Source organism: Eurosta solidaginis, chromosome 4, assembly GCF_040869045.1.
Source record: "Eurosta solidaginis isolate ZX-2024a chromosome 4, ASM4086904v1, whole genome shotgun sequence".
Taxonomy (NCBI): domain Eukaryota; kingdom Metazoa; phylum Arthropoda; class Insecta; order Diptera; family Tephritidae; genus Eurosta; species Eurosta solidaginis.
In genome coordinates this window covers 50,545,858-50,571,846 of record NC_090322.1, presented here as the reverse complement: position 1 = coordinate 50,571,846, position 25,989 = coordinate 50,545,858, and the positions used below count along the sequence as shown (strand labels likewise).

Sequence of the window (25,989 nt, the reverse complement as noted above, 5' to 3'; positions counted from 1 at the left end):
TTCCTAAATTCTAAACATACGATCTCGTTTTAGAAAAAAATTTCTTCACTTTTGGTAAAAATCCGAAGTACTCACTTGGGTCGAGTATACTCGATACCTTTTACTGAGTATGAGCACTAGAGTCGATACTTTTATCCGAGTATTTTAAATGTGTACCGGTATCGATACTTTTTTTAAAAGTTCTATCACTACCCTACAAGACTGTGGTAACTAGTTCACCCACACATTCAAAGCTTTTTTCGCTCTCCACTAACCCATCGACGTTTCCTGCTGTCATCGAAATGACAGCGTCATCTTAATGTCATCATTGATCTTAATACGACAATTTATTAATTATTCCGGGAAACATTTTAAAACGATGAAAAACTATAATTGTGGTAATTAAACTAAAAAAGTGCTTGTGCTACGGGCTTTTAGGTGTGACGTGTGTTAGCTGTTTAGGCACTCCTAAATTAACCTGGCGCATTAACTAGAGGCAGCCAAGTCCTCTTGCCACCAATTGGAATTGGAAGATTCGATTTCCAAAACCAAAAAAGGTAACGTTCACAAGACAGTGCACAACCTAAACAAAGGTGGATCCAAAAGACGCGTGTCGAGATCCGTTTTTATAATCTGAAAGTTGTATAGAATCGACGGGATGGCCTAGAAGGTTTCAGGTGGTCATACTAAATCGCTCCCGGGGAGTGTCCTTATCGCTACAACCAAAGCAACATTATTTACTCTGCTTTTCATTCATACGTATGTGTATTTTTAAATAATAAAAAAAAAATGTTATATTATTCTAATGTTGTTGTTGTTGTTGTTGTTGTTGTTGTTGTTGTTGTTGTTGTTGTTGTTGTTGTTGTTGTTGTAGCAATGCTCGCCCCACCCAATAGGCGCGACCGATCACAAATTGTCATCAATATCCTCTAACGGGAGTCCAAGGAAACTTGCCGTTTCAACAGGGGTGGACCATAAGGAAAGGGGTGTTAGAGGCGTTGGTTCCACATTACAATTAAAGAGATGGTTGGTGTCATGTGGGGACACATTGCAAGCAGGGCATACATTTTGTATGTCGGGGTTGATTCTGGATAGGTAAGAGTTTAACCTGTTACAGTATCCAGAACGAAGTTGAGCAAGAGTGACACGCGTTTCCCTGGGGAGTATGCGTTCCTCTTCTGCGAGTTCTGGATATTTTTCTTCAAGTACTGGATTCACCGGGCAATTCCCGACATAAAGGTCCGACGCCTGTCTATGGAGTTCACCAAGGACCTGCTTGTGTTTTTCCGCTTCATACGGCTGGGTTCTCAGGTGCCGTATTTCCTCAAAATGCTTACGGAGATGACTCCTTAGGCCCCTAGGCGGTGCTGGTTCGTCAATCAGATGTCTGTTGGGATGCCCAGGTTTCTGGGTATTCAACAGAAACTGTTTAGTCAGCATCTCATTTCTCTCCCTGATGGGGAGTATTCTCGCCTCATTATGCAGATGGTGTTCTGGGGACATAAGAAGACAGCCCGTGGCGATTCTGAGAGCAGTATTTTGGCAGGCCTGTAGTTTCTTCCAGTGGGTGTGTTTTAGGCTTGGCGACCATATGGGTGACGCGTAGCACGTAATCGGCTGGCTAATTGCTTTGTATGTGGTCAAGAGCGTTTCTTTATCTTTTCCCCAGGTACTGCCAGCAAGGGATTTGAGGATTTTATTACGGCTCTGAATTCTTGGAACAATTGCGGTTGCGTGCGCACCAAAATGTAGATCCTGATCAAACGTCACACCCAAGATTTTGGGGTGTAGGACAGTCGGTAGCGTAGTGCCATCGACGTGGATGTTCAATATGGTCGACATTTGGGGCGTCCATGTTGTAAATAAGGTCGCGGAAGATTTAGTCGGTGACAATGCCAGGTTTCGCGAGGCGAAAAAACTGGAGAGATCAGGGAGATAGCCGTTTATTTTATTGCATAGCTCATCGATCTTTGGGCCTGGGCCTGTGGCCATTATTGTGCAGTCATCGGCGTAGGAAACGATTGTGACTCCTTCCGGTGGTGAAGGTAGCTTAGATATGTAGAAATTAAACAAAAGCGGGGATAGGACACCACCCTGTGGCACCCCTTGTTTAATTCTCCTTTGTTTTGATGTTTCGTTTCTGAATTGCACCGATGCCTGCCGACCACCCAGATAATTTGCGGTCCACCTTTTAAGACATGGGGGAAGGGTGGACCCTTCCAGGTCTTGCAGTAACGAGCCACGGTTGACCGTATCAAAAGCTTTTGATAGGTCTAACGCTACGAGTACTGTTCTATGGTGGGGATATTGATTCAAACCGCAATTTATCTGGGTGCTAATGACATTTAGCGCGGAGGTAGTGCTATGGAGTTTTCTGAAGCCATGCTGATGAGGGGCTAGCTGCAAATGTGCTTGGAAATAAGGGAGCAAAATGGCTTCAAGCGTCTTTGCCACTGGCGATAGGAGAGATATCGGACGATATGACTCACCTACGTTAGCTGGTTTCCCAGGCTTTAGTAGCGGGACCACCTTGGCCATTTTCCATTTCTCGGGTATGACAAAGGTGGAAAGAGACAGGTTGAAGACATGCGCTAAGTATTTGAAACCCTCTTTCCCTAGGTTTTTAAGCATCGGCATGGCTATGCCGTCTGGGCCCACTGCTTTGGATGGTTTAGCGCGACCAATGGCGTCCTCAACCTCTCTAGCGGTGATGGTAATTGGTGACGCACTGAGTTTGTGTTTATGTGCGTGTCTATTGGCTCTCCGTCTATCTTTGTCGACCGTAGGATGCATTATATATTGTCGGCAGAAAGCGCTCGCGCATTTTTTCGCATCCGACACCACCTTATCGCCAAAGGCGATGGAAACTTTGTCTTTGTGCTTAGTCGGATTCGATAGGGACTTTACGGTGGACCAAAGTTTACCTACACCGGTAGAGAGGTTACAACGTCTTAGGTGCTCTTCCCATTTCGCCCGCTTGTGTTCGTCCACAAGCAATCTGATGCGTTGGTTTATATCCCTTATTTGGGGGTCGCCTGGATCAAGCTGTCTTATAAGGTCGCGTTCCCTCGCTAAGCTCGCGGCCTCCGCCGGGAAGTGGGGCCGGATTTCGGGAATTCTCCCGGCGGGAATGAAATGTGCCGAGGCGGATTCAATGACCTTACGGAAGGCACGCTCCCCTTGGCGGGCATCAGTCGGGATAGGGAGGGCAGCAAAGCTGCTGTCTGTTGCAGATTTATATTCTTCCCACTTTCCTTTTTTGAAGTTTATGAAAGTGCGTTTTTCGGTGACGATGAAGTCGGCAGTACGTTCGAACGAAATAAGTATGGGCAGGTGGTCGGATGCCAATGTTACCATCGGCTGCCAGTTGACGCAGTTTACGAGTTCTGCGCTCACGATTGAGATATCTGGCGAGCTATGACAGCTTCCTACCATACGTGTGGGGGCGTCTCCGTTTATTGTGCAGAACGTCGTTTCGTCTATTTGATCCGCCAACATCTCACCCCTACTGTCCGCCCGCAAGTTTGAATGCCATAGGTCGTGATGGGCATTGAAATCGCCTAAGATAATGCGATTGTTGCCAGTGAGTAAGGCCACGATATTAGGGCGGTATCCACTCGGGCAACAGGTGACAGGAGGGATGTAGATGTTGATGATTTCTAGATTTGCATCGCCTGACCGGACAGATAGGCCTTGACGTTCTAAGACATTGTCACTGCGGTCGATGTCAGGATCAAATATATGATATTGCACAGAGTGGTGTATAATAAACGCGAGGCCGCCTCCATTTCCGCTCTCGCGGTCTTTCCTGTGGACATTATAACCAGAGCAGGTCTGCAATGCAGATCTTGCTGTGAGTTTAGTCTCTTGAAGCGCAGCAATGCGGATGTTGTGCCGCTTCATGAAATCGACTATCTCCGTAATCTTCCCAGTTAGTCCATTACAGTTGAACTGCAGAATACTGAAGTGCATGAGGGGTGACGCCGCCACTCTAGGGGTAAGTGAGGGGTGACTACGCCTAGGTTGTGGAAGGCCAGGACGCAATTGCTGTTGTGGCCTTGGGACTGGGCGCCCTTGGGCAAGCATTGGGGTACCCGGATGATTTGGGTTTGCGACCTGGCAACATGGCGCGATGAAACCCGTCGGGAGGTTGCCGTCGCGGAGACCAGAACATCTAGGAAAGTGGCACCACCCAAGGCAGGAGCTGCATTGAGCGGATGTCGCAAACCTATATATTCTGTGCTGGCAGACGGTGCAAACGGAGGCAGGGACTAAGAGTCTGTTTCCCTGACCTGCACGATTGCTGCCAGAAAAGAGGGGGGGAGACGAAGACGGGGGCAGGGGCTGATGCTCAGCATTGCTACCAGCTCTACTACGAAGGTAGTAGTCATGAGTGGTATCAGCTGTTTGAGTTGTTGGCGCCGTGGGGCGCGAGCAGCAGCGGGTACTTGTTGTGGCTTGCTGAGCAGCGAAGCTGCTGGAAGGTAGTGGGGATACGCTTAGGCGTAGACTACGGGACGCCCTTGGGCGTGAGCAGCAAGGAGCCACAAAAGATTTATAAAAGTTACGTGGACGTCGGGTTTTGGGATCAAGCCCAGAACAACCTGTCCTATGCAACCATCCCTTGCACGAGACACACTGAACAGAGTATGACCGTCCTAAAAAGATTCTTTTCTGGCAAATGCAGCAAAACCATTTCTCATGACCGGGGTCAGGAGACGGACCCGGATTGGGTTCGATACCTTCCCGGAGTAAGAGAATATGTAGCAGTCCTGCTGCAAGGAGCTGCTGGGAGGATGACAATTTGTGGGACGGACAAAACAAATTAAATGGGGTCACACTGAAATGACAGTCCTTGGTCGGGAAAAATCCCGAGTCGCTCCGGTACATAGAACCGACTGCCTTGGGAAGCGATTATTCTAATATATATCATCTCTGCCGGGGAGCGATTCAGCTCAGGATATGCCAAAACAACAAGAAACCTACAATTAAATGCAGATTCACGTGTCATTTGCCAAGGATTTACCGGTAAACAAGGTACGCGGCCACCGTGGTGTGATGGTAGCGTGCTCCGCCTATCACACCGTATGCCCTGGGTTCAACTCCCGGGCAAAGCAACATCAAAATTTTAGAAATAAGATTTTTCAATTAGAAGAAAATTTTTCTAAGCGGGGTCGCCCCTCGGCAGTGTCTGGCAAGCGCTCCGATTGTATTTCTGCCATGAAAAGCTCTCAGTGAAAACTCATCTGTCTTGCAGATGCCGTTCGGTGTCGCCATAAAACATGTAGGTCCCGTCCGGCCAATTTGTAGGGAAAAATCAAGAGGAGCACGACGCAAATTGGAAGAGAAGCTCGGCCTTAGATCTCTTCGGAGGTTATCGCGCCTTACATTTATTTATTTTTTTAAGGTACTTTCCACAACCAACATGCTTTGGAATACGGTACAAAATTGGTTGGATGTATTTTCCCAATAAAGGGTGGAACTACGCATCTTGGTTTGCCAGTATTTGCTTCGGTAATTTATATTGATTTGTATTGATTAAAAATTGCAATAGTAGAAAATGTAATGTGAATTAAAATTGAATAGGTAGCCGAAGCAAAAAATGCAACTGATCCGCATGCAACTGTTGTTTATGTGCCGCCACCGGGAGCTGCTGCTGCTATCATAGCAGTATTACAAGCACGACATTTCTTTGATTGGTTGCATAATCGAAATTGTGCCCTACATGATATGGTTCACGTTAAGCACGCTATGTTAAAGCAAAGTAAATCTCGTCTAGTCAGGCCCGATTGTCCAGGATCTTCGCACCAGAAAGGGTAAGTAAATTGCCTACCATATTAAATATATTAACAACATGTATGAATTTGTTAGTGGTAATTTGTCATGCTTTTGTTGATAATCAACTGAAGAAGGCAAATACCAAAGAGTTCGAAGTTCATGTAAATACCAATTGATTTCTTTAAATAGCGTTTGGAGAACAAAACCCATGTGTATGTATGCATACAACTGCATAGAAAGGGAGGGATTAATTAATTATGATCAGTAGATTTATAGGATTTTTATTATTTTCCCTGCGTCGCCGTTGCCGTTACATTGCGTTAAGAGAGGACATCAACACCTTACCCACAACCAGTTAAAATTTTAGTAAATTTTGCTCTTTTCATTACTGATTCAAAACGTGGGAAGTTATATATGTAGCATTCCATGGATAATTGTAAATTTTAGCAGACTTTCGCATTGCGGTCATTATTAATATTCAATCCCTAGAAGGTTCAATGTAGTCATATCAATAGGTCCGGAGATGGTCGGGTTAGTACCTCCATGGTGCTTGTTACCGGAACGTAGATAGATAATTTATTGAGGATTGCACAGTGACTTGCACATCTCCTTCACAGCACCTCATCGTAGCCGACTTCTTTGATGAACCCTAGCAGAGTTCTTGGCTTGAGGGATTAAATGTGGGAATGCACTGGCCATGGTGAGCCCATAAACTTAGCCCTACGTTTTGAGATTGCTTCGTATTCTTGGAGGATATGGTCCGCCGTCTGCTGATCGATCCCAAAATCGGCATGTGTTATTCGATAGTATGCCCACTTTCTGCATACGGCTGCTCAGTCTATAATGCCCTGTAAGAATAGCTCTTGGGGTTCTTCGGTTATCTTTCGATAGGTCTATTATTGCCCTGTAGCGACTTGTGCTATAACTTCCTAACAGTAACTTAGATTGTCTCAAACCTGGCGTATTGCTCCAGTGTTCTTCTCCCCCCCCCCCCCCCCCCCTTCTCGTAATAAATGCCCATGTGAGCCAACTGACAGGAACGGCTTGGGATCGATGGGTCATGCAGTTCCTGCCTCTCTTTCCGGGTTGTCCGCCTGCTCTTGTTGTAGCAGTGCATCGCCCCATCCAATAGGTGCGACAGATCACAAATTGTCATCAATTAGAGGACATTGAGTCCGGGAGTCCAAGGAAACAGAAAGTTTCAACAGGGGTGGACCATAATGAGAGGAGTGTTAGAGGCGTTGATTCCACAATACAGCTAAAGAGATGGTTGGTGTCATGTGGGGACACATTATAAGCAGGACATATGTTTTGTATTTCGGGGTTGATTCTGGATAGGTCAGAGTTTAACCTGTTACAGTATCCAGATCGAAGCTGGGCTAGAGTGACTCCCGCTTCTTTATGGAGAGTGGGTTCCTACTCTGCTAGTTTTTTTATTTGAGTACAGGATTCACCGGGCAACTCCTGGCATAGAGGTCCGACGCCTGTTTGTGGAGTTCACTCAGGAACTGCTTGTGTTTTTCAGCTTCATACGGATGTGTTCTCAGGTGCCGTATTTTCTCATAATGTAATGAGGGCGTAAACAACAAGAAGCCACAAAATATTTGTAAAAGTTACGAGGACGTCGGGTTTTGGGATCAAGCCCAGAGCAACCTGTCCGATGCAACCATCCCTTGCACGTGACACACTGACAAGAGTATGACCGTCCTAAAAAGATTCTTTTCCGGCAAACGCAGCAAAACCATTTCTCATGACCGGGGTCAGGAGAAGGACACGGATTGGGTTCGATACCTTCCCGGAGGAGGAGAGTATGGCGCAGACCCGCTGCATGGATCTGCTGGGAGGATGATAATTTGTGGGAGGGACGCAACAAACTAAACACTAGAGTCCGCCTGCTCATTACCCTATACTCCCCTATGGCCTGGGACCCAGTGCAACAGTACTACGTTGTGCACCCAAGGACCAGTGCTGACTTTATTTCGAACGCCACAATTGCCTTTAGTGGGGCCTGACTGTCTGACTGAGTATGGAAATTGTTTCATTGGAGTATCAGCGCTGAAGGTTCAGCTTAGCGCACCAACATATGGCGAATACTTCCGCTTGAAAGCTGCTCGTATGTGCTTTTAGAGGTACTGATATTTTGGCTCTGTGTCCGGAGTCTCTGGCTACAATCCCCTCTGGCGTCTTCGAACCAGGGCCGTAGAGAGAAAATCCGTGCCCGGGACTAAAAAAATGTACGGGCCCCCTATAAAAAATCCACTAATACATTTGATTAACGTGAATTAATGACGTTTCATTCATAAATCCTTATTGATGGATTACATCAAAAAAAATTTTTGCCACATCAACTAAATGATTTTTGGCTAAGGGCTAACAATAAAATTAACACAGAATATTTACTATTTGTTTTATTTTATTGTAACGTAGAAATAAAATTCTCTTTTAACAGCCACATATTATTTCAAATAATCTTTTCTAGTTATTTGGTAACATTTTCATACATTTCTGATAAATTTAATAATGATTATAAATTTTAATTATTCAATATAGAATGTTCGGATATCAAAGAGTGGCTTTACTTGCTTTTTTCGCTGCAAAATTTTTTATAATAATATCAAAAATTAACTGTCTTGCCAAAACGGATGCAACACAAAGCGTGGCAAGTCCTAAAACTCGCTCTTTAGATGAACACGATCTATGAAAGTCTTTCATTCTTGAAACGACGCTGAATGAACGTTCTGCACTAGATACAGTGGCAGGTAAAGTGCAAAAGGTACGTAAACCAATACAAAAGTTGGGGGAAAATTGTATACATATTTTGAAAATAGACGGCATTTAGCAATTCCAATGGTGACAGACCTTTATCAAAATTTGCTTCGTAAATGTGTTTCAAGTGAACTATTTCACATTCTAAGCTTTGAGAAATATCCGACTTGTATTTTTCGACAAATTTTGCTGCGCTCGCCCGAACCGTAGTTTCATCCATGTCTTAAATTACCACAAAAAGGAAAACTTTTCGTTCAAATTTCTCATAGCTGCAAATCGTTCAGTAATGCCAGTGATTACCGAATCAACGATCACTAAGAATGTATTGTTTTTGAAATCAGACTCTGAATCATCCGTAATCATCTCGTTTAAATTATCTTCAGAATGCCTTTTGGGTTTTCTCTTTCGAATGTCCGGAAACTTTGGCGAAATGTTCAATTGAATAGCAACTTTTTTGCATTCGTTTAAAATTGTTTCCCATTGGTTCCTGATCAACTTCAAATCAGCTAATAAGGCATCTAGATATCGGACCTCAACATCTGTGGTGGCGTCTCTCGCTTGGAGGACCACGCTTCTTTCATTAATGGTAGGGTTTTGAACCAAATTGAGGACAGCAAGATACATTCGAACTTGTTGATGTACTTGAGAATGCCGGTAACATCGCCGTATGCCTGTCGTATGCGTAAGAGGGGACTAAAATATCAGATTCCACGGGCTATGTAGCGCAACCCTGCAGGTTGCCAGCGCAATATATAGCTTAAGGACACCGCTCGTACAGAGTATAAACCGAGGATGGCGCCATAAACAGAAGAAACACAAGGCATCTTAAGCCAGCCACTTCATCCCTCGACTTTGATCCTAACTCGTCCACAGATCGTCCAATTGTTGGAACAAAAAACCAGAGTTCTTCGAATCCAACACAGCCACCGACAGAAACCACAACACAACAGTGTTCGCCAGATGACATGCCTCGTGAAGCTGAACCTTCCACGCCCGCTACACCACAGGATGCAGCTAGCCTCAATCATCCACCACGCACTCGCTCTGGACGTGTAATTAAGACACCCGCAAGGTACCGCTGAAATGGAGGGATGTCAGGAACACACCTATCATCGGTTCAGGAACACACATACAATCGATTCACAATACACATTCCTATATATACATACTACTGCACAACCACTTTATTATTGTACACACTTGAATATACACTTTATTAAATATTGTTCTAGACTCGACCTATAATAAAACACGTCCCTTCTCAATAGTTCTATTTAAATTTAACAAAAGTAATTTGTACCAAAGTTAAGGTACATTACAAATATGAAGTAAAAATTTTTCTCGATTAGTTTATACCCTGCAAAAACGCTCCACGTCATTTTACTAGTCATTTTACGGTCATTATGACTATCTGCAGCGGTTATATTCATAGTCACGTTTGCATGGGCGTGATGAACTTTTGTGACCAAATTTTCCGTTTCGTTCCTATTAATGTGATCGTGCATTCCGCTCCCACTTATAGGATGTGAGCATAGCACTGTGCTGCTCACACACGTCACAATGCTCGTCAAATGGCGGTCATTTTTCCGTCATTTCACTCTACATTTTCGAGCCATTTAACAATCAATTTTACTGCGGTTTTACCATTTATATAACCGCCATATAACGTGAATTTTACCTGCAGATTTACTTTACCTGGAGCAGCCATATGAATAAAATATAAACCAAAAAATTGAATTTTCAATATTTATTATTTTCAATATTATTATATATGTACATGAAATTGGAACTTATATTAATCCAGTTCATATAAAACAGAAGAACTTTAATAATAAATAAACTCGCTTAATTGGTTTTTGTTTTCCAATCTCTTCAAAGCGAGCAAAAAAATAATATTAAGCTTTAGAAAAAACTCCAATTATTTGAATAATCTACTAAGTTAGCTTAGTAGAAATTCAGATCAAGAATATTCAAAGGTGTCGTGGATCCGATTGCTGTCGTAATTGAAGAACTTAAAAATGTACGACTATTAATTGAGTCAGACTTATTATTGTTCTAAATCTAATCATTCAAGCAATAATTCTGCAACCCTTAGCAGGAGTATTGATTGGTTTCAAATCTAATTCCGACAGCAATCATATCACGACATCCCTTATTATATATGCACATGAAATTGTAACTTAAATTAATACAGTTCATATAAAGAAAAGTAAGTATTTTAATAATAAATAAACTCGCTTGATTCGTTTTCGTTTTCCAATTGAAATCTTTTCCAAGCGAACAGAAAATAATTTTAAGCTTTAGAAAAAACTCCAATTATTTGAATCAATTTAAATCTACAACTTAAAGCTAATTAGAAATTCAGATTAGATTTACTCTTTTTTTTCAGATCAAGAATATTCAAAGGTGTCGTGGAATCCGATTGCTGTCGTAATTGATGAACTTAAAAATGTACGACTAGTAATTGAGTCAGACTTATTATTGTTCTAAATCTAATCATTCAAGCAATAATTCTGCAACCCATAGCAGGAGTATTGATTGGTTTCAAATCTAATTCCGACAGCAATCGTATCACATCCCTTATGATATATGTACGTGATATTGCAACTTAAATTAATACAATTGATATAAAGAAAAGTAAGTACTTTAATAATAACATAAACTCTCTTAATTGGTTTTTGTTTTCCAATTGAAATCTTTTCTAAGCGAGCAGAAAATAATTTTAAGCTTTAGAAAAAACTCCAACTATTTGAATAATCTACAACTTAAAGCTTAGTAGAAATTCAGATTAGGTTTACTCTTTTTTCAGATCAAGAATATTCAAAGGTGTCGTAGAATCCGGTTGCTGTCGTAATTGATGAATTTAAAAATGTACGACTTGTAATTAAGTCAGACTTATTATTGTTCTAAATCTAATTATTCAAGCAATAATTCTACAACCCTTAGCAGGAGTATTGATTGGTTTCAAATCTAATTCCGACAGCAATTGTATCACATCCCTTATTATATATGTACGTGATATTGCAACTTAAATTAATACTGTTGATATAAAGAAAAGTAAATACTTTAATAATAAATAAACTCTCTTAATTGGTTTTTGTTTTCCAATTGAAATCTTTTCCTGTGCAAGCACATCGCTAACCTGTGTTGGCAAAAGATATGATTATACTGTCTTCGATAGATAGTCGGACGAGCCGTTACTCGACGAAGTAGAGATGACCGTTGTTTCGGTGGCAGCTGTTACAACAGCAGTTTCTAACTTTACACCATCCGTACAGTGTGATGAATGCTTCACTGCCTTTTCCAATTGCTTGGCGCCAGCAATTTTTGCTGTTTGTAAAGCTTTAGCTGTAATGCAAATATATAGATGGGATAAAGTGGTTTTCGTATGTTATTCAACAACTCACCCTATACCATCATCACAGCCTCCTCATCGATTTTGAATATGTGTACTGTTTCAGTATTCAGACCCAGTTCGTTTGATGCAATATTTTCGATTTGATGAATATGTAAACTATCCGTTAGGCAGACAATTAGGTGCGTTCGATTCATTCATATACTGTGGGTATTTGAGCCGTAGACGCAATTGATATATTGTAACATTTGTAAACAGTTGGGTTTCTCTGCTGTCACCATCACCACTAGAGAGCTATTGAAGAAACGCTCGACCAAGATATGTTGCGATTTACGCGCATAGATTTTTTCCACCTTGTCACAGTTATTGATGGAGAAAATGCGAAAGCCATATTTACCATCCAATACGGAAATGGAACTGTGGAGGCAGAAACATTTTTTAAAATTTAATAAAATCAAAAAATGATAGTTGTGTTAAAATGGGGTAAAGTATCGTATGTTAAAGTATAGCGAAGTTTGAATAGGTCTCATTATTCATTCTTAGAAACATGTACGAAGATACCTCGTAAGATATTAAAAATCCTCAACGCTTTTTTGCAATAACTTAAAAAAAAACTCATATTCATCAAGTTTCTGTTTAACTTCTACATATCAATAGCTACCTTTACCACCAGAAGGAGTCACTATTGCTTCTACACCTATGCTATTGTTTCCTACACCGATGAGCTTTGTAATAAAATAAACAGCTATCTCTCCAGTTTTGTCGCCTCGCGAAACCTGATATTGTAACCAACCAAATCATCGGTGATCTTATTTAAAACATGGCCGCGCCAAATGTCGACCATATGACATTACCCTACCGACTGTCTTACACCTTAAAATTTTGGGTGTGACTTTCATCAGGATCTACATTTTGGTGAGCACGCAGCCGCAATTGTTCCGAGAATTCAGAGTCGTACCAAAATCCTCAAATCCCTCGCTGGCAATACCTGGGGAAAGGATAAAGAAACGCTCATGACTACACACAAAGCAATTAGCCAGCCGATTAAGTGCTATGCGTCACCCATATGGTCGCCAAGCCTAAAAATTACCCACTGGAAGAAGCTACAGGCCTGCCAAAATACTGCTTTCAGAATTGCCACGGGCTGTCTTCTTATGTCCCCAGAACACCATCTGCATAATGAGGCGAGAATACTCCCCATCAGGGAGAGAAACGAGATGCTGACCAAACAGTTCCTGTTGAATACCCAGAAACCTGAGCATCCCAACAGACATCTGATTGGTCAACCAGCACTGCCTAGGGGCCTAAGGAGTCATCTCCGTAAGCATTTTGAGGAAATACGGCTCCTGAGAACCCAGCCGTATGAAGCGAAAAAACACAAGCAGGTCCTTGGTGAACTCCATAAACAAGCGTCGGACCTTTATGCTAGGAATTGCCCGGTGAATCCAGTACTCAAAGAAAAGTATCCAAACCTCGCGGAAGAGGAACGCATACTCTCAGAGAAAAGCGAGTCACTCTAGCTCAACTTCGTTCTGGGTACTGTAAAAGGTTAAACTCTTACCTATCCAGAATCAACCCCGACATACAAAATGTATTCCCCGCTTGCAATGTGTCCCCACATGACACCAACTTTTGAAAGCTTATGTGTGATGATGCATCATCACCACCCAAAGAACTATTAGACTGATCTTCGCAATTTTCCTCTAGTATAGTAGATGGTCTGAGAAGTCTCACCATTTTCAAAGGTGAAGTTTGTAAAGTGGTATCGCCCACTATTGTGGAGTCCCACATTTTAGATGGCGCTTCAATATCTTCTAGGAGTGTTACATCAATACTTTTTAAAGGAGTTTCATTATCCAATTGATGCTGCTCCTGTACACATAAGTCATGCAATAGACATTGCAGTGATTGTGCTTCTTCATCTATTTCTTGTAGTTCTAAGATTATATTATTAAATTTATACCACGCAATCTTATCAACTTTCAATATGTTGTATATTCACTTACCTTGTTTACAAGGGATTTTAATATAGTTTCCATCGCGCTGCGCTTTTTAGCATCTTCTTTAACCATATCCTTGTTCTCGCTATGTATGTACTTAAATAGTGTGCTGTCAGGATCGGATGCTGTTTTATCACAAATTTTTCCAAACCCATACAACTTTCATCAGACGTACGTTGCTGTTGGCATTCGAATATAGTTTCGTCACAAGATGCCTTAGTTGAAAAATTATAAGGAATCCTCTTTATAGTGTTTGCATTGTTGGATTTATTTTCATCCTCCATTTCAAATATTTTGTTCATTGCATTTCCGCTAACAGCAACGTTACTTTCGTGTTGATCCACATTCGCTACACGAGGAGCTGCGCGTGCTTCTAGCAAAGTTTGTAGATCCTCCTCTAAATCCAAGCTAAAGCGTTGGCAAGATACCGGCTCTTTAGTAGGCGTTGTAGCCTTTCTAAATGTGTTCGTGAATCGAGAAAAAAATGTTGAAGATATTGTTTGTATTAATTTTTAATAATAGGTATATATTACCATGCTAAAGTGATTTATCTTTTTAAAAGTAAAGTAATAAAGTTCTACAAGCTAGTAGCTACTTTTTAGTCAAAGATTTGGAAACATTTCAAATTCTTATATAGTAAGCCAATTTACTCTACAGTATTTAAAACATCCATCTCCATGCTCACTCGAATGGCTCATCATAAACAAGCATACAATTTTAATGATATATTTATAAGCATTTACCGTTGCATGACAAGTAATTTCTTGACTTTTGCACGCCAAGCTTTATTTGCTTGAAATTTTTCCAATCCAGACATTTGTATTCAGGAAAATTGAAAAAGAGCAACAAACATCCAAGTTATATTTTGTTGAACCACAGCAGACAAGGCGCGGTAATCTTCCAGGGGTTTCGTTACGAAATATCTTTTCCAGATAAGCTTATACCACTTGAGCACGCTACGTTGTGTTATTATTTTATCCAATAGTTTCTTAATGGTTGCCCCATCATTTGAAATTGTGGCCTTACCACTGGAATCAACAATATGCTTGTCCATGTTACGTGAACCCAATGTAGTGCGTACAGCGTCCACAATTGAATGCGAGGTATTGATGTTGGATATGATGAATATTTTTTACATAAAAACTCATGTACCCAATACAAGTTCAGGCATACCGCCGATAACACACCTTTTAAACGACGTTGTGTGTCCAAATCACTTAGCGGTTTTTCTTCTATGATTTGTAGCAATTCTTCAACAAACGTTGGATCATGTATGGGATGCGACCAAAGTGGACCGCCCATCTATATTTGGGAATATAAGAAACAATTTGGTGTGAACAATTGGTGCCAGTTAACCCTCTGAAAAAGCGACTGACGCGCCTTTTTGAACGGACATAACCGTTTAAACGGTTAAGCACCAATTAAGTAAGAAGGAAATAATTTTATTTATTCGAGTTTAAATACTTAAGTGGGATAGTTGAAACTTACATGATGTATATCACCGCAATGCGCACAATTTGTATTAACATTTGGTCCAGTTGGTATACCGAATTATACTTCCGCATTGCCTTTATCAGAGATAGGTATCACAACCAGTGCATTGAAATACCATTCATTGTTTGCTGTGTTCATAATAAAGGATATGGTAAGTAATTGGATTGTGGTAAAAGACCAAAATGCTGTATACCAACCTCATGCTATATTTACACTTCGCTTGACTACTATGCATACGCACAAATACGCGTATATAAAAATTGGCAGAAATGCTCAAAAGTGGCTCAATATATTTTCCATAACGATTAGAGTGCGTTTCAATGCAATGCAATAGTATACGCAATCCCATCTCATGGCAGCATTTCATACGCAAAGGCACAGAACTATATTTGGCATTGCAGGCTTCAGGCGTATTGCCTGCCAGCACAGCCATATCATTCGCAGTTACAAGTAATGAACCCCCACTAGTCAGTGATTGTATAGCGCCATCCAGAAAGCGATTCGGACAACCATAAGGATTTAGGTCTATAACATCGAACCGCTTCTCATATGAAGTTGAAAGGTACATGAGAGTCCTATTGCGAATTTTATTATTGATTATTACAGTTAAATCACTAGCTATTGATTCGTATATCAAACCTACATTGCATCCCCTTCGCTTGGCACAATTAAATGTTCCACTCCATTGTCGCATATTTACGCTAATGGAATCTACTGCCACCTTAGATAGATCATTTGCAACAATTTCACGCACGCCTGCTACTTCTTTTGCATAACTTATGCTACGTAAACCTGTTGCAGCAAGCGTTTCCAATATTCGCAGTCCATCGTCGTATTTTACACCACCAGCCGTGTTTCTTGTCATTAGCATTGCTTGCTTTCCTTTGTATTTTGTGGAATTTTATGCGCCGCCGCTTCCCGCTCTCTTATCAACCGCTTTGAGTATACATTAAGTACTGAAATACTTAAATCACGATTAAATTCTTGAACTGGATTGTAGAATACGGCCCCGCCGGCAATAATTTCTGTAGTGCTTTCTTTGATCACACGGTCGGGTGCTTTGTCGTTCGTAGCGATCTGTTAATTCATAAAATTTAGGGCGATTTTGTTAATAACGCGAAACATATATTTACCTTATTTTCAGATATTTCCTCAACTTCCATTTTGGCTTTAAACTGCTGTGCATCCAAGTTTTTGTTATCAGCTGTTCGGTGGTAGCATACGCTGGCTGCTGCTTTTGTTGAACAGTGAATCGTGGAAACTGTTTCAACAGAGGAAATATTTAAGCATTAAAGATGCACAACACTGTTTTTTTTTATAAATCAACGATGATAGCCAGCCTTGGGAGGTTGTTGCTGCTGCTATCGTGGCCTTGCATTACCCGGTTGCTGTTGTGGTATATACCTTGGTATAACTGGATGTGGCGTCATTGCCCCACCTGGTCCAGTTGATGCGGACCACGAACAACAACCACCACGACCTACACTGTTTGGGTTCACTTTGCTGCTGCAAACACACCTCCGTCACAATAATTAATGGAGACCATGGAGGGGTATCTCAACAAGAGAGGCTATTTTATTGCACACATAGCCGTTTTTTTACACCGAATTTTCTAATCTTTTTTTTTCAATTTTGGATAATAAATCTTTATGGTAACAAGAATTTTTTTCTTGTATGTATGTGGAAATCAAAATTTACTATTCTGCATTAGAATTGCTCACGATTATTTATACTATGCAATTACATATTTCACTTTCTTTCTTTATAAACATGCACACATTGATATGAGTTTTTTTGCTAAAACACACTTTAGTAGACCAAAAAATATTAAAGAATGCGTATATTAATTTCTGCAAAATGTAAATCACACAAATTGAAAAAATTTTCCACTTTTCTGTAGAATTAGAAATGGCGCAAAAATTACGTATTTTGTTATCCCTATGAAAATAATAGGTGCGAGAGAGCACGATACATTGTGGGAAAGCAAAATTTGTCAGCATGCTATTTCATTTGCACAATTTTTCATTCCAAATCGTCACCCCTGTCAAAAATTCGTGTGGCTATGTGCGTTTTTGGTCACACGATTTTTGCAGGGTACTGTTACGGAATACCGTTATGCGAACAAAATGAATATACTCTGTGAGCTCTGCTCATCTGAGCATAATTATAGCTGCGTTGGTTTCGTAGATTGTTTATAAGTGGTTTTTAATTCCATATCACTTACGTTTGGGAAATATCGACCAAATTGTAGACCAAGGGTAACGTTTTTTGGAACGATTTTCCTTCATCCATTGTAAAATAAGGGAAAATCACCATGTAGGAAAATGAACCTAGGGTAACCCTGAGATGTATTTGTATGACGTGGGTATCAAATGAAAGGTGAATATGAGTATTTTAAACGGGGCGGTCTTAGTTCTATAGGTGGACGCCTTTTCTAGATATCGCCATAAAGGTGGACCAGGAGTTGTATATGTGAATCCGTTTTCGAGATATCGACCAAAATGTGGACCAGGGTGACCCAGAACATCATCTGTCGGGTACCGCTGATTTATAATAAAATAAAAATACAAATACAAACATAATACCACGAACAGTATTACTCTCATCATTCTAGAGTTCTAGTAAATCTAGCGTGGTTGGTTGATTTCAAGCGAAGGAAGCGGAAATGTAATCCATTGTTGTCTTATGGCGATAAGAAGTGTCAAAGCGACCAAAGATCGCTTTGCAACCCATATACTTTGTGTAGCAAGATATATTTGCGGCCATAAATTTAACACACCTGGCAGGCGTAGCTACGCAGCAAAACGTTCTAACCTGTATTCAGAAAGGTGTTTGATTTTTTATAGCGCGACCGGCGTTTTAAAGCAGTCCGCGGTATTTTTTTATTTTTATTTCTGCCATTCGAATATTGATATTGACGTAGAACTCATCTTTTTAAAAAAACATCTACAATTTCGGATACTAAAAAATTTGCAGTGCACCGCACTGTAAATCATAGCTTTAATTTTGTAAATTATTTTTATGTTATTTTACTTTTAATGTTATTTCAAAATGAAAATTTTCAAATCAGATATTTTAGAATTTTTAAAATGTGAAAGTATTTAATTTGACTGTGAAATAAATTTTTAATAAAAATATAGTTTAACACTATATAATTTGGCGATTCTACCAACGGACCTAAATTTATTTTAGTGATTTATTTGCAAATATTTACTACCAATTTTATACATCAAAATATCATAGATGTTATTACGGATTCAAGTGTCTTATCATATAATAATGAAGATATTGACTTGAGGACTGCGAATTTCTAAGATACCGATATAACTAAATTTAAAGCGTTACAATATTCATTATTTTCGACAAGTTTTATTGAAGTTTTGGGTGCTATCTTCTTTTTTCCTAACTGCAATATATAATTATAAATGATAAACGACACGCTATGCAAGCAACATTTAACAATGCAACAAATCGAGATTGAAATGCATTTCCAATTAATTATACAAACAAAAGAAATAACAAATATATTTTTGGACACTTAACCAACCATTAATCCAGTCGGGTCAACCAATAAACAAATCAAGACTACAATCACATCCCTCATGCTCTACTGCACATGTTTGTTAGCGAGGATATATTACTATAAATGCAAAAAAACATATGATTAAAAATATTAGTTTTTACAATAACTAATTAAAAATATATATATATCATATACAAAAGAAAATTCATGTATAATTAACTAAAGGAAGGTGTACCCAACAAAATATTTATATTCATAAAAAGAAGTTTGTTTCTTCAATCTTTTGTTACATAATGAAATGAAATATTAATCTAAACAAAATTAGTTGCATTTAGAATAATGATGTTACATTATTTAAAAATTTATATTAATTGGTTTAAAACAATAGTCAATTCATTATTTATATCAATTATGTATACTCTTTCTCCAGTTTATAATCAAAAATATATATCATTAACACATTTAAGAAATTCTACAACAGACATACAAACTTCACAATACAAGTAAATTTATATTTAACAAACCAAAGAGCAAAGAAATAACTTTAAATTTTTTAAATAAAACTAATTACTATAATCAATTTTAAAAAATCTCAAAAGATTTCTTAAAATAATTTTTATTGACATATATCAATTTTTTCATATTGAAATTAAAATCATGACAATTTCATATCTACCTGAAACAAATAAAGGAATCAACATTTAATTCCTTATCTACAACTTGGACATACATTATGCAGAGTACAATTATATATTGAACATATATTCTGCATAATACAAGATTTTAATTTTTGAATGATTGTGCACACAAACTTGCCATCTACTATCATTCAACCTCATTTTAATTTCTTCAAAAACATAATTATAATTGACAATAGTTTACAAACAGCTATTAAGTTATTTTTAGTCTCAACAACATAGCAATAACACAACCTAATATTAATATGCATAAAATGTTATTACAATTAGTAAACAATAACAACACCTACCGAAAATTAAAAAATAAAATAAACTATCAAGTACATCGAATCATCAAAAGATTGAGTACTTATATCAATACCAACATAAACTTTTAACGCAATTAACAGAAAAATACATTTCTCAAAATTCTGACAATTAAAAATAAAAATACAATATATCTACAACACAAAATTCAAACATTTTTCAAACTACAACACAAAATTCTTACAGTAATCAATATACACTGTAAATTAACATTTAAAAAATTAATTTTTCGTTTCACTGGAGGGGGAGTATATGTAGGGTTATCTACTTTGTAAAATATACTTTAATTTTGTAAATTATTTTTATGTTATTTTACTTTTAATGTTATTTCAAAATGAAAATTTTCAAATCAGATATTTTAGAATTTTTAAAATGTGAAAATATTTAATTTGACTGTGAAATAAATTTTTAATAAAAAAAAAGTTTAACACTATAGCCGCCATCCGTTTATAGCATTTTGAGATGCTAATTTACAAAAATATCATACCACCTTAGCTGGAATAATTAGCGAAAAACAATATTAAAGCACTGAAAAAGGTGAAGGAAATAGATATAATCCGTTCCAGAGTATATCAAGATATGTGAAACAATTCCAATAAAAATAAAAAAATGAAAGGCGCGATAACCTCCGACGAGATTTTAGGCCGAGCTTCTCTTCAAATTTGCGTCGTGCTCCTTATAATTTTTCCTACAAATTGGCGGCGCAGGACCTACTTGTTTTATGCAGACTCCGAACGGCATATGCAAGGCAGATTAGTTTTCACTTAGAGCTTTTCAAGACAGAAATACACTCGGAGTGCTTGCCATACACTGCCGAGGGACGACCCCGCTTAGAAAAACTGGCTTCTAATTTACCATCACATCATGGCGGACGCCAAAAATTCCAATATAGTAAGTAATAATCAAATTAATTGATACGAGCGTGTAGAGCATTGTTTACTATATAGTTTGGCAGCTTAAGTAGAGGTTATGTTGCGAATAGAGTGGAAGGCAGTGGACTAGGCAGTCGAATGTCATATAATGAAGGAATGGTGTTCGGAGAGTTTTCAAAGTTAAAAAAAACAATGATAAAAGCTTTAATATAAATAAAACTATTGTTTTAATAATAACAAAAACGCCATATATGTTCTGTATACATACATTTGTAAGGATTATCTCACATTAAAATTTGAATTAAATAATCTAAAGTTTTTTTTTGAAACTGAGTCGAGAACTGTGCGTGTGAATGTGCGAATTTTCACCGATCAGCTGTTAGTTGCGCTACTTGGTAAAATTAACCAGGGATGCACCTTAACGTTAAGCTAATCGTTTATCAAAAAATTTCCACCGTTTCCGTTGAAACACTTCGAAATATTATCGATAAAGAAATTATCAAGATAAATTGTATCTCGTTTTTAACCGAAACGAAAAGCTTTCGTTAACGTTAAAAACGTTAACAAAAACGTGATACTTTATGTTTGAATTGTGCTGGCAATGCTATAGCCATGGTGAAGCCGTAAGGTGGTAACAACGAGCGCGCATACACACACAAACACTATGTAATTTGTTTGTGTAATTCGTTGGTGGTAATGTCAAAAATACTCTGAGAAATGTTCGTACTGTCAAAATTCATGAGAAAAGTTGCAATCAGCTTGGCTAATGCTTTCACCTTTAATGACTCCGCCATCAATCAGCTTTGCCAGCATAGTTTGAAATTAATAATCAACATAAACGATTTGATTTCGTTTTGATATGGCAGAAAACGAAACGAAATCATTTCGTTAATTTGACGATCTTAACATTAATAAACGAAACGAAATGACTTCGTTTCGTTTATTAACGTTGATTATCGTAACGAAATGATATCGTTTCGTTGGTTAAGCATGCCTGAAATTAACAATGGTGTAGAGTGTTTGTCGATGCAACTACTTTTCTCCGATACCTGAGTAGTCGATGCAAAAATACTGAGTACTCGATGCAAAAGTATCGACTACAAATTTTCTTGGTATCGGGTCTAAAGTGTGAATACCAAATTGTATTTTCTAGTATCGTTTCATCTCTAAGTCGCCCTAGTGCTTTACTATGGTGTTTATATAATTTTTAGTGAAGGAGATACAGTCGCTCAAATGGATACAAGTGATCTATATATCGGTTACCTGTGTCGGACCTGTATGATTAAACTGGAAGCCTTCACGTCTGAAGGCAGCACTGAACCACAACACCAATCTATCTTTCAAACTATTGAGGAATGCGACGATTTACGAATAGCTGACTTGTTATCCAGCACAATACCCCAAATAGTGGAAGTGCAGCTAAGTGACGAGCTACCAAAAAAAATGTGTTGTAAATGCTTGCACCAATTGATAAGTGTGTATCGGTTCCAAAAATTGTGCGTGCAATCCGACCATAAGATGCGAGAAATGGTTTCTAAAAAATGGGATGGTTTAAACATGTCGATGATGGAGGCAGCAATTGAAGATGAAGCATTACCAAACGACAAAGGTTCATACTCGTTCAGCAGTTGCCAGCCCAATTGCACTGGTGAAAACTCACTTCTTCCAGAAACAGAAACAGCTCTGGAAGACAGACAGCAAGCGATTGAGTCGGAATCAGCACAATGGAATACAGCTGAGCATTTAATAAAAAACGAACAATTACTGGATTATTGTGAAAATTCGCAAGGTGAGTTAAGCGAATTTATCAAAAACGAGCCCATTGAAGATGATGAAGTAAATACTGAATATAGCGGCACAATCCATTCAACAACCTTTTTGAACAAAGAAGAATTTACAACGGAAGACCAAAAAGTAACTGTGCCGTAAGTATGATAAGGATTATATTGATTTTTGTTTCATGTATGTATATCGCACCTATTAGCTCGTCCCCAGTCAACATAGGATACCATAACGAGCTGCGTTAGGAGACCCAGCGCAATTCCCCCAGTGGGTACGGGGGTAAGAATATACCCGCGGTAGGTATGCCTGTCGTAAGAGGCGACTAAAATACCAGATTCAAGGGGTGTGTAGCGCAACCCTTCAGGTTTCCAGCGCAATATATAGCTTCTCCAAACCTAATTGTCAACCTCACCTATCCGCGGCGAATCGTGTTTCCTAACAGACGAGGCTCTGGCGACCCCAAGCTCCTCATGGAACTTGGGGGTGGGGAGGGAGGGGATGGCCTGAAGGTTTAATGTGGCCACATAAATCGTTCCCGAGATGGTCGGGCTAGCACCTTAATGGTGCTGTGGTACCGGAGCGTACCGGCTCTGTATCCGGCAAAGGACCATCACATCGATAACACTCCCCAAAGCCTTCGGGCAGCAACCTTACCGCTACAACAACAACCCAGCGCAATGCCCGCATCATCTTAGGGTGGCTAGGAAAATGCTCGAATTGGAGCGTATTCGACGTAGAAAATAGTATTTGAAAATGTAAGAAAAAAGTGCTCCTTTTTTAGAGAGGATCATTACTTCTACTTTGATAGACAAAATTGAGTGGACTTTTTTTCTTGGTTCGCGTAGTTTCGGCTAATAATTGAGCAATAACCGCCAAAAGGTCTATACAATATTATGTTTGAATATCAGTTTGCTATGTTGTTGTTGTAGCAATGCTTCGCCCCACCTAACAGCCGCGACCGATCACAAATTGTCATCAATATCCTCTAACGGGAGTCCAAGGAAACTTGCTGTTTCAACAGGGGTGGACCATAATGAAAGGGTTGGTTCCACATTACAATTAAAGAGATGGTTGGTGTAATGTGGGGACACATTGCAAGCGGGGCATACATTTTGTATGTCGGGGATGATTCTGGATAGGTAAGAATTTAACCTGTTACAGTATCCAGAACGAAGTTGAGCAAGAGTGACACGCGTATCCCTGGGGAGTATGCGTTCCTCTTCCGCGAGTTTTGGATAATTTTCTTTAAGTACTGGATTCACCGGGCAATTCCCGGCATATTGGTCCGACGCCTGTTTATGGAGTTCACCAAGGACCTGCTTGTGTTTTTTCGCTTCATACGGCTGGGTTCTCAGGTGCCGTATTTCCTCTAAATGCTTACGGAGATGACTCCTTAAGCCCCTAGGCGGTGCTGGTTCATCAATCAGATGTCTGTTGGGATGCTCAGGTTTCTGGGTATTGTTGTTGTTGTTGTAGCAATGCTCGCCCCACCTAATAGCCGCGACCGATCACAAATTGTCATCAATAACCTCTAACGGGAGTCCAAGGAAACTTTCCGTTTCAACAGGGGTGGACCATAAGGAATAGGGTGTTAGAGGCGTTGGTTCCACATTACAATTGAAGAGATGGTTGGTGTCATGTGGGGACACATTGCAAGCGGGGCATACATTTTGTATGTCGGGGTTGAATCTGGATAGGTAAGAGTTTAACCTGTTACAGTATCCAGAACGAAGTTGAGCAAGAGTGACACGCGTTTCCCTGGGGAATATGCGTTCCTCTTCCGCGAGTTTTGGATAATTTCCGTTAAGTACTGGATTCACCGGGCAATTCCCGGCATAAAGGGACGACGCCTATTTATGGAGTTCACCAAGGACCTGCTTGTGTTTTTCCACTTCATACGGCTGGGTTCTCAGCTGCCGTATTTCCTCAAAATGCTTACGGAGATGACACCTTAAGCCCCTAGGCGGTGCTGGTTCATCAATCAGATGTCTGTTGGGATGCCCAGGTTTCTGGGTATTCAACAGGAACTGTTTGGTCAGCATCTCATTTCTCTCCCTGATGGGGAGTATTCTCGCCTCATTATGCAGATGGTGTTCTTGGGACATAAGAAGACAGCCCGTGGCGATTCTGAGAGCAGTATTTTGGCAGGCCTGTAGTTTCTTCCAGTGGGTGATTTTTAGGCTTGGCGACCATATGGGTGACGCGTAGCACGTAATCAGCTGGCTAATTGCTTTGTATGTAGTCATGACCGTTTCTTTATCCTTTCCCCAAGTACTGCCAGCGAGGGATTTGAGGATTTTGTTACGGCTCTGAATTATCGGAACAATTGCGGCTGCGTGCTCAACAAAATGTAGATCCTGATCAAACGTCACACCCAAGATTTTGGGGTGTAGGACAGTCGGTAGCGTAGTGCCATCGACATGAATGTTCAAAATGGTCGACATTTGGGATGTCCATGTTGTAAATAAGGTCGCGGAAGATTTAGTCGGTGATAATGCCAGGTTTCGCGAGGCGAAAAAAACTGGAGAGATCAGGGAGGTAGCCGTTTATTTTATTGCATACGTTAGCTGGTTTCCCAGGCTTTAGTAGCGGGACCACCTTGGCCATTTTCCATTTCTCAGGTATGACAAAGGTGGAAAGAGACAGGTTGAAGACATGCGCTAAATATTTGAAACCCTCTTTCCCTAGGTTTTTAAGCATCGGCATGGCTATGCCGTCTGGGCCCACTGCTTTGGATGGTTTAGCGCGACCAATGGCGTCCTCAACCTCTCTAGCGGTGATGGTAATTGGTGACGCGCTGAGTTTGTGTTTATGTGCGTGTCTATTGGCTCTCCGTCTATCTTTGTCGACCGTAGGATGCATTATATATTGTCGGCAGAAAGCGCTCGCGCATTTTTTCGCATCCGACAGCACCTTATCGCCAAAGGCGATGGAAACTTTGTCTTTGTGCTTAGTCGGATTCGATAGGGACTTTACGGTGGACCAAAGTTTACTTACACCGGTAGAGAGGTTACAACCTCTTAGGTGCTCTTCCCATTTCGCCCGCTTGTGTTCGTCCACAAGCAATCTGATGCGTTGGTTTATATCCCTTATTTGGGGGTCGCCTGGATCAAGCTGTCTTATAAGGTCGCGTTCCCTCGCTAAGCTCGCGGCCTCCGCCGGGAAGTGGGGCCGGATTTCGGGAATTCTCCCGGCGGGAATGAAATGTGCCGAGGCGGATTCAATGACCTTACGGAAGGCACGCTCCCCTTGGTGGGCATCAGTCGGGATAGGGAGGGCAGCAAAGCTGCTGTCTGTTGCAGATTTATATTCTTCCCACTTTCCTTTTTTGAAGTTTATGAAAGTGCGTTTTTCGGTGACGATGAAGTCGGCGGTACGCTCGAACGAAATAAGTATGGGCAGGTGGTCGGATGCCAATGTTACCATCGGCTGCCAG

At 40.0% G+C, this 25,989-nt stretch overlaps 2 protein-coding genes across 12 annotated transcripts in view; one reads left to right on the top strand and one right to left on the bottom strand.

Annotated features, from left to right (window-relative positions):
- The first annotated feature begins 259 nt into the window (after positions 1-259).
- Positions 260-25,989, top strand: part of LOC137249719 (zinc finger protein 595-like) — a 123,589-nt gene continuing 97,859 nt past the window's right edge. For 5 of the 6 annotated variants that reach the window (XR_010952492.1, XM_067781502.1, XM_067781499.1 and 2 more), the window contains exon 1: positions 21,925-22,696. Coding sequence is in view for 5 of the 6 variants with exons in the window: in XM_067781502.1 (XP_067637603.1) it covers positions 22,005-22,696 (692 nt within the window). In the remaining variant the exon portion in view is untranslated. Of the gene's footprint in view, positions 378-5,386; positions 5,494-5,565; positions 5,796-21,924; positions 22,697-25,989 lie in introns of those variants that run through there. The other variant, XM_067781500.1, reaches the window with a different exon arrangement.
- Positions 10,265-17,659, bottom strand: LOC137249720 (tRNA (guanine(26)-N(2))-dimethyltransferase-like). 6 transcript variants are annotated; one of them, XR_010952494.1, is made up of 8 exons: positions 16,506-17,659; positions 16,016-16,449; positions 15,570-15,947; positions 14,622-15,500; positions 13,885-14,334; positions 13,613-13,815; positions 11,931-12,295; positions 10,267-11,871 (listed from the first exon to the last, which is right to left on the bottom strand). XR_010952494.1 is itself a non-coding variant. In XM_067781503.1 (6 exons), the coding sequence occupies exons 4-5, from the start codon at positions 14,693-14,695 to the stop codon at positions 13,902-13,904; spliced, it is 507 nt and encodes a 168-aa protein (XP_067637604.1). In that variant the 5' UTR covers positions 14,696-15,500; positions 15,570-15,947; positions 16,016-16,449; positions 16,506-17,659; the 3' UTR covers positions 13,482-13,815; positions 13,885-13,901. The 6 variants fall into 6 exon arrangements, 2 of the variants coding, with proteins under 2 accessions (XP_067637604.1, XP_067637605.1); XR_010952495.1 differs by lacking the exon at positions 13,613-13,815 and having other exon boundaries at positions 10,265-11,871; positions 11,938-12,295; XR_010952493.1 differs by lacking the exon at positions 13,613-13,815 and having other exon boundaries at positions 10,273-11,871.

What these genes read in the sequence shown, in the direction of transcription:
- LOC137249720 (XM_067781503.1), bottom strand. Translation starts at nt 14,695, where the DNA reads ATGTCTGGATTGGAAAAATTTCAAGCAAATAAAGCTTGGCGTGCAAAA. An exon ending in AAATTACTTGTCATGCAACG is followed by an intron (nt 14,335 to 14,621) that starts GTAAATGCTTAT and finishes GAACACATTTAG; the next exon opens with AAAGGCTACAACGCCTACTA.